The 10,738-nt window shown below is 40.8% G+C and overlaps 1 protein-coding gene across 1 annotated transcript; it reads left to right on the forward strand.

Moving 5' to 3' along the window:
• The first annotated feature begins 272 nt into the window (after positions 1 to 272).
• On the forward strand, positions 273 to 1,636 carry PWWP4 (PWWP domain containing 4). Its single transcript, XM_060087944.1, is given in 2 exon segments — positions 273 to 1,401; positions 1,404 to 1,636. Coding segments are annotated over 2 exon segments (1,362 nt in total).
• The last annotated feature ends 9,102 nt before the right edge of the window (positions 1,637 to 10,738 follow it).

A 10,738-nucleotide genomic window follows, 5' to 3' on the forward strand; every position in this document is an offset into this window, starting at 1 on the left:
AAAAGCGACCTCGTAAAATGTATCAGAAGCCCAGAGGGAACTTACCGAGGAGTCTTAGGAAAAGTAAAAACCCCAAATCATCCTTGGTAACTTCAGAGAGGGAGGACGCCCCATATGGTGACAAGTCACAAGTGCACACAGCCGTCACCCCTATTCCAAGGGAAATGCAAACAGAGTCCTCTCAAAGTTCCAGCGTGTACCCAAACTTCCCGTCACTTTCAGAAGATGACCATGAGAAAGAGGGAAAGGAAAACGGGGACACCTCAAGCGTTATGTCCTTGTCTTGCACAGTCAAGGAGGAAGGTGCCGCTGCTCAAGGTGCAGGCATCCTTCCATCGCTGCCACCAGGCTTCATCCTCACTGTGCCCGAGGCTCTGAAAGAAGAGGCACACGACACCTGCCCAAAGACCCTGGCTGTCTCCCCTGAATGTGCTACCACCTCCGGGAATGTTGAGGACCCTGGAGAGGGCACCTGCAACCCAGGCTTGGAAGGCGCAGCAGCGTCCTCCTGTGCCCCTAACCTGAGGCTGCGTTATTCACTCCGTCTAGCAAATAGAAAAAGGAAGCTGCAGGTCCCAGAGTTTGAGGAAGGGCGGCAAGAACTTCAACCTTCAGCTGGCTCAAAGGCTATTAACCCCACCAGCACCACTGAGAAGGGTGTGGGCAAGGAAGCGGGACAGCTGACAAGCATGGCTTTCCCACAGAAGCCGTGTCCCATTGAGAGAGGAATGATGGTCTGGTTTAAATTTCAAAACCACCCATTTTGGCCAGCCGTGGTAAAGAGTGTCAGCCCAACCGAGCAGCCTGCCAGGGTGCTTTTGATTGAGGCCAACATACACTGTGAAAGGAGCAGCATTCGAGTTCCTCTTTGAAGTTTGAAGCATCTGGATTGTAAAGGGAAAGAAAAGCTAATGAAGAGAGCCAGGAAAGTGTACGGGCAAAGTGTGAACTGGTGTTTCTCACTGATTTCCCACTACAGAGAAGGACTCGTTCGCGGGTCTTTTGCAGGCTCTTTCCTGGACTATTACACTGCTGACATCAGTTACCCAATGAGGAAAGCCGTCCAAGAGGGGGATCTGCAGATTGAGTTCCCAAAGGTGAATTATGCCGACCTGGAAGATTCTGAGGAGGAGACCTCCGTGGGTGGGAAGAGGCCCTAAAAGAAAATCCTCTCTGACTGGATGAGGGCCACTCGGGACCAAGCCAACCAGAAGCTAGTGGAATTCATCATGAAAAGAAAGGGGGCTGACCCCCATCTTCTGGACATTGTCAAAGGCAGGAAACAGTCCAGGTGGTTGGCATCATTTCTGAATTCACACAGGTATGTGATCTGTGTTGAAACACACCTGGAGGACGAAGATCAGTTGGATGCAGTGGTAAGACATTTACAAGAAATCTACAAACAGACAAGAAAGTGCTGGCTCTGACGAGAGATGACAAAGTGAGTTTTGTTCTGGAAGTTCTGCCAGAAGCAATCATTTGTTCAGTTGCTGCACTGGATGGATTAAAGAACAAAGAGGCAGAAGCCAAGTACCTGCAAGGGCCACCTGTGCATTACCGGGAAAAAGAACTGTTTGATAAAAATATATTAAAGGAAATGAGAAAGAGATCAGCAAGGAGAGGCAGAGCTAAGTAACTCCCCGCCTGCGCCCAACACCTCACCCAGGAGACCGTTAGTAAGAATCCCTTCCTGTCTGAACGGCATGATCCTTCCACTCCTTCCGGAAATCCAAGGCCTTGGGAACATGCTGAATTCATTCTGGATCCACCTCTAGAGTTTGTGGGTGGCATGGTCATCATCATTTCTTGTTCCCAAACCCCTCACACCACTAGTTTGTTAAAATATTGCAAACAGCTGTACTTCCCGCTACTTTCCCAGATGTGTAATTTTCCAGATATTTTCATGACAGGGCTTTTGACTATACTTCATATTTTAAAATAGGACACACATTCTTTTATTATGTGAAAAAGCTCTGAATCAGATACAAGGCAACAATCGTTTTTAAAATCTAAGGCATATTTTTTACAGAAACACCACATGGGTTTCTCATTCTTCCTGTGGCACATCGGTATACACAACTGATTGATTGGATTCCTTCTTAAGATAATCCTTGATTTTTCCCTGCCATGCTTATCCACTAGGAAAAATAGCCCTGAGAGATGAAGCCAGTGACAGAGATGTTTTCTATATATTACTGCCACCTCCCAATGGTTCTTGGGAAAGCAATCTGAAATCCAAACAAAGTTAACGGGTCATCTGCATGTAGTCCACCTGAGGGTGAATGAAATCTCAGCATGCAGTAAATATTTTGTCAGCCTGTGCAAGACTGCTAACTCTTCGTTTCCTTGAGATTCCATTTGTAGGAGTAGCTCTTTTTCAATGGCTAAATGGTTTCCCAAAACAGACGGGCTCCTGGCTATCTTCCTAACTGAGAGTGACTGGATCCCCTACATGTAGTCGTCTGTCCCCATGTGGAAGACAACTAGAGCCATCGTAGACACAGGCTAGCTACTCTAGACCTGGGAGTCCAGACTGACCGCTAGGAGCCCATCTAGCTGGCATAGATTGTAGGAAAGCAGGCACTTTGTCCTGGACCCACGTCCCCTAAGAAAAGCAGTCATTTGTCTCAAACCAAGCAAGCTTGATCCTTTGACTTATTCATCGACTAGCTCCAACAGGTTCCAGCAGTATAAATGCAGACAGGTAAGTCATTCCAGGCTGTCTGAGCAGTAGGTGGACCAGGATCTGGGAACTGGGAAATGGGTTACAGAAAAGTCTCCATTCAGCTAAACACGGTTGTTGTCAGAATACAGTGAAAAGTATGTAATTAAGAGATAAATTCTGGGGCTTCCCTGGTGGTGCAGTGGTTGAGAATCTGCCTGCCAATGCAGGGGACACGGGTTCGAGCCCTGGTCTGGGAAGATCCCACATTGCCGCGGAGCAACTGGGCCCGTGAGCCACAACTACTGAGCCTGCGCGTCTGGAGCCTGTGCTCCGCAACAAGAGAGGCCACGATAGTGAGAGGCCCGCACACCGCGATGAAGAGTGGCCCCCGCTTGCCACAACTAGAGAAAACCCTTGCACAGAAACGAAGACCCAACACAACAAAAATAAATAAATAAAAATTGTAAAAAAGAGATACATTCTGAAGCCCATGAATTGTTATCCTAACTCGAAACAAGATTCTTTTTTTTTTTTGAGAGGGAGAAAAATGTTAGAAAAGCTAGTTTACTTTTTAAAACTCAGGTGAAAATAAACATTAAAGGTTTAACGTGAATCTGAGTGTGTTTTTGTTCTTAGAAAGCATCAACTGTCACTCACAGGCCCAGGTTATGTGTTCACATAGCCACGTGATTTTTTTTTTTAATTTGCAAAGGTTAGTTGATTTCATTCACGATAAAACCATTGTATCTTTCACCTCAAACTTCCACTTCATCACACCTCAGCTTGTACAATGACATAGTCGGAATGTCTAAGAAATACATATTTGTATATATATGTATATGTATATGTATATATCATTTTAGGATTTTGATGGATTCGTTGCTATCTTTTAAAGTTCATCACGAATTTTCCTCTCATTCTAAATAAATATTCACTTTCATGCTCGTTTTTGTAATTTTAGAAGAGGGCCTTCCATATGGTTTAAGCTTCAGGCCCAGCAGAACCCATTTGGACTCTTCCTGAGAAACACCATGATTCCTGGGGCATTTCTGCCTGGACCAATGCACATGACATCCTCATGGTCCTGGGAAGTGCTTGGAAACACACCACGTGCACACTCTATGTGGACCTTACACACTGGAAAAACACACTTCACTTCTTCTATAACACCGTGTCTCTCTGAGTCAAATGTATCTCCCACCTCTTCTTTCTCAGGGAGGCAGCTCTATCTCTATGTTCTAATATTTTCTTTATGACCTCATTCATTCATTCACTCACTCACTCATTCAAAGTGTTGTGCGTTGGCAGAGCATGTCAGGTGTTTAAGACTCTGCTCTGAGGATAAGTTCCAGGTGCCACAGGAAGGAGATCACCATCTTGTGACCTAGGTGACAGTCTACTTTCTAAGATGTCTGGGATGCACTACTCCACCTCTTTAGTGAGACATTTTTATCGGCATCACGGACTGATGGCCTATGTGTGAAACCAGAACCCCAGCGGTCCCCACAGTTGTGAGTTCGTGGGTGCCTGTTGTTTTGGGTTGAAGGGGAGAGTTCCTGGTTGCGTGGAGATGGCTTGCACAGCATTTACAGTTCTCCATATCCTGTATGGATCTGACAAAGGTAAAGTGGAACCCCGAAACCGGGTAAGGTGTCAAACAGGACAATCTTGAATACTCAGCATCCCCGGGCCCTCTCCTGGGCATTAGGTTAAATTGTTAGATTTTTGGCATAGCAAATTAACACTATAAAAATCTTGTGGGACCTAGGTAAGCAGTTAACTAAACATAACTTCAAATAATCACAATAAATAAGTAAAATATGAAAGATGAAGCATTAGATTCTTCTCAACTGTAAAATCTCCTTTATTATTAGACAGTGGGTCAGTACTTTATATGCCTGGGGTTACCTTGGAAATTAGAAGAGATAAGCAATGATAACTAGAATAACTAATAGCAGAAAGGAATCTAAAAATCACCTTTAAAAAAATCAATATTTAACTCTTGTTTTTTGCTGCAATAATGAATTATTCCTATATGTAAATGGAGGTATCTAAGTAAGTAGTCTACTATATATAACTAGAATAACAATGGGAAATCAAGTAGTAATTGAGAATATTTTTACACATATAAATTCTTTTTTCTTGCTGAATTAATGAGTTAGTTCTGTATAACAAGATGTTCCAAGGAAATTAGTTAAGGAACAACAGTAAGAGACAACTAGAATGACTGGTTGAAGCCCAGAGGCTGAAGATCACAGTCATCACAACTCAAAGTTTTCATTTCTTGTTGGAATGAAAACTTAGTGCTATTGACAGTTAGCGTTATCTAGATAAATAGTTAACAAGACATAACGACAAATATTAGAATAACTACTTGATGCCAGGAAGTAGAAAAAAACATCCTTCTCACTTCTAAGTTCTTTGTTCTTGTTGGAATAATGCATTATTACCACAAATACCTAGTGGTGACTAGTAATTAGAAACTTAGAGATAACCAGAACTATCCAGAGTTGAATACCGTAAGCTAAAGAAACCTGCTGGAATCCAAGGAATTTGAATAATCATTGTTTCAACTAAGAATTCATATCTCTGGTTGGAAATAATAGTTAGTTCAGGAGATATCCACTATTATCCAAGTGACTAGTTAACTAGAGATAACCGGAAATAACCAGAAGACTTCATGAACTAGAAGACCATTCTCAACACCAACATTTTGTTGCCCAAATAATGTGAGAGTACTATCTATATATTTAGTGGTACTTAAGTAACTAGTTAAGTAGACATAATAAGTGATTACTTTGAAATCTGATTGAACACATAAAGTTGAAAAACATATTCTTTTTTTTTTTTTGGCCATGTTGTGCAGCATGAGGGATCTAGTTCCCCGACCAGGTATTGAACCCACGCCCCCTGCATTGGAAACGCGGAGTCTTAACCACCAGACCGCCAGGGAAGTCTCCACATATTCTTTTCCAATTGAAATTCATGTATATTTTAGGTACTACGAATTAGTACCATAGATAATTAGATTTTCCTAGGGAAGATTCAACTAGAGACACCTATGTAGAATAAGAACCATTAGCCAAAGCCAGTAAGCTGAAAACTACATTCTTCTTAGCTCTAAATTCTTATTTCATTGTTGAATAATGAATTATATCTATAGATGTTTAGTGGTGCCTGGGTAAATATTTTAGTGGATATAAGAATTGACCACTAGAATAAATATTTGATGCAAGAATGATAACATCTTTTTTAATCTAAATTTTATTTCATTTAGGAATAGTGAGTTAATATTATAGGTAACTATTGTTTCTTGGATATCAGTCTATCCAGAGTTAGCTAGAAATAAGTAAGTAGTGAGTTCCAAGAAGTGGAAAACATGTACTTCTTAACAGCATCATCTTATTGTTTGTTGTATAGATAACTAATGATGTGTAGGTAACTAGTTACCTAGAGTAATATAAATATAATCAGAATGATGTTTTAGTCAGGAATCTGAAAAACTCATTCCTCTAAAATCTCATTCCTTTTCACATAATGCATTTTTATTATAGATAATAAATTAGATATATAGATTATGGATAAATAGTAGTACCCAAGTAACTAGCTTAGCAGAGATAGAGATTACTAGGGTTGAATTTAAGAGGTTGAGAGGCCATTTTCTCAATTCTAAATTCTTATCTGTTGTTGAAATAATATGTTACATCTGTTCTAATTGTGTGTATGGAAAATGTATTAGTACTATTGATAACTATTGGTCACGAGATAGTTAATTAGAAGTAAGTAGAGCAAATACTTCATGCCAGGAATTGGAAACACATGTTTCTGACCTCTAACTTCTGATTTATTGTTGCATGGGATGTTAGTTATACAGATAACGCATTGTACTTATGTAACACTACTTATCTAGGAAAAAATATCTCAGGTAGCTGAAATACACATTCTTGTTGCATCAAACAACTCCTTTCTTGTTGAAATATTGTGTTATTTAGAAATATAACACAATAGTGTTATATTGGTTATAAATAGTGGTACCTAGTTTACTAGATATAACTAAAAATATCTAGAAAAAGAGATTGGATAATGAATAACCGTTTACTAAAATCTAAATTCTTATCTCTTGGGACTTCCCTGGTGTCTCAGTGGTTAAGGATCCACCTGCCAATGCAGGGGACACTGGTCTGAGCCCTGGTCCAGGAAGATCCCACATGCCGCAGAGCAACTAAGCCTGTGCGCCACAACTACTGAGCCTGTGCTCTAGAGCCCACGAGCCACAACTACTGAGCCTGTGTGCCACAACTACTGAAGCCCACGTGCCTAGAGCCCGTGCTCCACAATAAGGGAAGCCACCACAGTGAGAAGCCCATGTGCTGCAGTGAAGGGTAGCCCCCACTCGCTGCAACTAGAGAAAGCCCGCGTGCAGCAACGGAGACCCAATGCAGCCAAAAAATAAATTAATTAGTTAATTTTTAAAAATTCTTATTTCTTTTGGAATTGTATGTTAGTCCTATAGAAAAATACTGGTGCTCGGGTAAGTAATTAAGTAGAGATAATTGGAGATTACTAGTAGAAGCCAGGCAGTAGAAAACACATTCTCCTCAATTCTAGCATCTAATTTCTTGTTGAAATTAGTATAGATAATTAGTGGTACCTAGGCAACTAGTTTACTAGACACAAGTTTTTAAAAACTGGTTAAATCTAGGCAGTGGAAAATATTATTTTCAACCTTAAATACTTATTTCTTTTTATAATATCGTGTTACTATTATAGAAAACTAACTTTAATTAGGTAAGATGTAAATAGAGACAATGAATATGACAAAAATAACTTTGTAAAGCCAGGAAGCTAAAAATCACATTCTTCTCAACTCTGAATTCTTATTTCTTGTTGCATTATTGATTTAGTACTGGAGATAAGCAGTGGTATCTAGGAAACTAGTTAACTAGATATGACTAGCAATAACTAGAATGTATATATATATTTATATATATGTGTGTGTATACGTGTGTGTGTATATAATGACAGGAAATAGGAAACACATTCTTCCGAAATCTAAATCCTTGTTTCTTGTTGGAATCATGAGTTAGTTCTCTAAATATCTTGTGGAGCCTAGGTAAGTACTTAATGAGACAGAACTAGAGATAATTAGAATACCTAGATGAAGTCCAAAAGCTGAAATGTTAGATTTTCCTAAATATTTATTTCTTGTTTTATAATGTGTTAGTATCATATATGGCGAGTGGAACCTTAGAAATTAATTAACTAGAAATGATTAATGATAACGAGAATAATTAGTTGAAAGCAGAATTCTAGAAATCACTCCTCAACACAAAATTCTTATTTATTGTTGGAATAATACATTAGTACTATTGATAAGTTGTGGTACCTAGGAAAATAGTTCCTTAAAGATAAGTTGAATAACAAGTAGAAGCCAGGAACTGGAAACATTTTTTTCAAATATAATATTTGAAAAATATAGATAACTAGCTAAATGGATATTACTAGATATAATTAGAATAAATAAAGACTAGAGGCTGAAAATAATGCTTTTCTGAACTCTAAATTTTTTTTTTTTGTTTTTGTTTTTGTGGTACGCAGGCCTCTCACTGTTGTGGCCTCTCCCATTGCGGAGCACGGGCTCCGGATGCGCAGGCTCAGCGGCCATGGCTCACGGGCCCAGCCGCTCCGCGGCATGTGGGATCTTCCCAGACCGGGGCACGAACCCGTGTCCCCTGCATCGGCAGGCGGACTCTCAACCACTGCGCCCCCAGGGAAGCCCTGAGCTCTAAATTTTTATTTCCTATTGAAATCAGAGATTAATACTCTAGATGATTAATGTTACCTAGGTAAGTTATTAACATGAGGATAACTATAAATAACCAGAATAACCATTTGATGCCAGGAAATTGCAGAATAGGAGTTTTCTACATCAATCCCCACCCCCACACAGAACATCCATTTTGACAATCACTCATGGATGAGAGTATCTTTGTTCAGTAGAGAACTTCCTGCATGCTGTTGGAGCAAAAGTCTGAGAATAAACACATTGAAGAGGGTAAGAAGGACAGTTTCACTACACCTGTGTCACTCCTCCCCCAACGTGGCACAGTTCAGTGCCAAGAGAAACTCCCTCAGCCCACAATGTTTCCCACAGGGGAAAGTGAGAGAATGTGAGTGAGCACCCACCTTCCTCAGTCACGTGGGATGCTGCCCAAGATGCCCGCTTCTTTCTCATCCTACACAGAATACTGAGGTAATCTGCGCAGCTGAAGGATTGGAGAGAGGCTGGGAGAAGAGCCATGAGAGCTTCGAACTCATCAAAGGGACACTACGAACCCCTTCATGGTTCATTTTACTACCTACTTTGTGGAATCCATTAGGAAACCCACCCAGGAGATGTTGAGGACACCTCACCTGCAGACTGCTCCCCAACTGGCCCACAGGCACCCACAATGCCTCCAGTACCCCCCCCAACCCCTGTGGTCAGCTCCTGGAGTGTACTCCTATGGACAACAAATGAAAGCCTTTAAAGACAGCTAGTGAGCACATACCAAAAGCTGGCCTAACTCTGTGGGATTGGAGTAAGGCTCACAAACTTGACCTTTTCAGGGCACCACTCTAGGGAGAACAAACAGGAGGCTCTCAGCACCCTATGTGGCTTTGCAGGATTGAAAGCATGCAATCTTAAGAATTCCCTCCCAGAGATCAGCTCAGTGCTTTGTGACCACCTAGAAGGGTGGGATAGGGAGGGTGGGAGGGAGACGCAAGAGGGAGGGGATATGGGGATATATGTATACATATGGCTGATTCACTTTGTTTTACAGCAGAAACTAACACACCATTGTAAAGCAATTATACTCCAATAAAGACGTTTAAAAAAAAACATGCATTATAGGAGATGCATCAAACTGATAAGGAATTGAATTTTGAAGGAATTCAAGAAGAAAAAAAACAAAAACAAAAAACAAAAAAAGAACACCAAAAACCAAATACTATGTCCCACAGTGATCACACTGCACAGCCGGAGATGAAACATGTTCATTTTCTTAGTTCTCAAATATCCCAGGCTGTCTTCAATTATAGTGACTTCTTTTGTGGTCTTTAAGGTTTTTGTCCCACAAGTAATAACATGAAGTCTTTTATTTAGAAGAATTCAAGCAGTCCAGATTTATATGGAGTAAAATATAAGAGTACATCGTGGCCCTCCTGAGGTCCCACACACTATCCTTCTCCCTTCTCCCTGTATCCACTGTCAATGATGACAAAGAGTCACACTCCACTGAGCTGCCTCTGGAGAGTTTGCCACACTTTCTCAGACTCTCATTTGCCCTAGAGGTAAACTTGCCTTGGACTACTCAGCATCAAATTTCAGAGAACATAATTCATTTGGGGATTGTACTAAAAAATCACTGAATTGTACACTTTAAAAGCATTGACCTTATGGTATGTGAGTTATCTCATTTAAGAAAAAAGTTAACCCATAAAGACCTTAATAAATCAATACAAAGCCAAACACAAAAACGAAATCACTTTGTTTAGGGTGGTGGAATTAAGGGTGGTTTTCAGTTCATTAAAAGTGATCGTTAATGTTATTTCACCTTTTAAGTGAGAAAATTGTTATGACACTCCACTTGTAATGTAAAAAAAAAAAAAAGGATTCCTTTGGGGTGCCTCCAGGCTTCATTCCTGAAGACTAATTCACACTGAGTTGCCTTGGGCAGTCAGGAGTCATGCCTCTTGCCTTGCCTAAAAAGCATTTCCCTGGGCTCCTGCTAATGAAGCCTGAGGCACAGAAACAGAAGCCAACAGACAGAGTGGCTTCCTGGCATGCCCTCAGAACTCCATGGGCAGAGATACCAATAGCCTTCTCCCTCCCTTTCCCTCACTCCCTCTCTTTCCCTAAATAGTACCATATTCTTTTGGTAGTCCAAGCTAAACGCCTGGGATTAATTCGTCATACCCACTTCTCTCCCTCATTAACCCACATTTACCGTCACCAAGTTCTGTCCATTCATCTTCCAACAGTCTTCTAAATCTGTGCACTTCTCTCTATCTCCATAGCAACACCCCAGG

This window comes from Mesoplodon densirostris, chromosome X, assembly GCF_025265405.1.
Source record: "Mesoplodon densirostris isolate mMesDen1 chromosome X, mMesDen1 primary haplotype, whole genome shotgun sequence".
Taxonomy (NCBI): domain Eukaryota; kingdom Metazoa; phylum Chordata; class Mammalia; order Artiodactyla; family Ziphiidae; genus Mesoplodon; species Mesoplodon densirostris.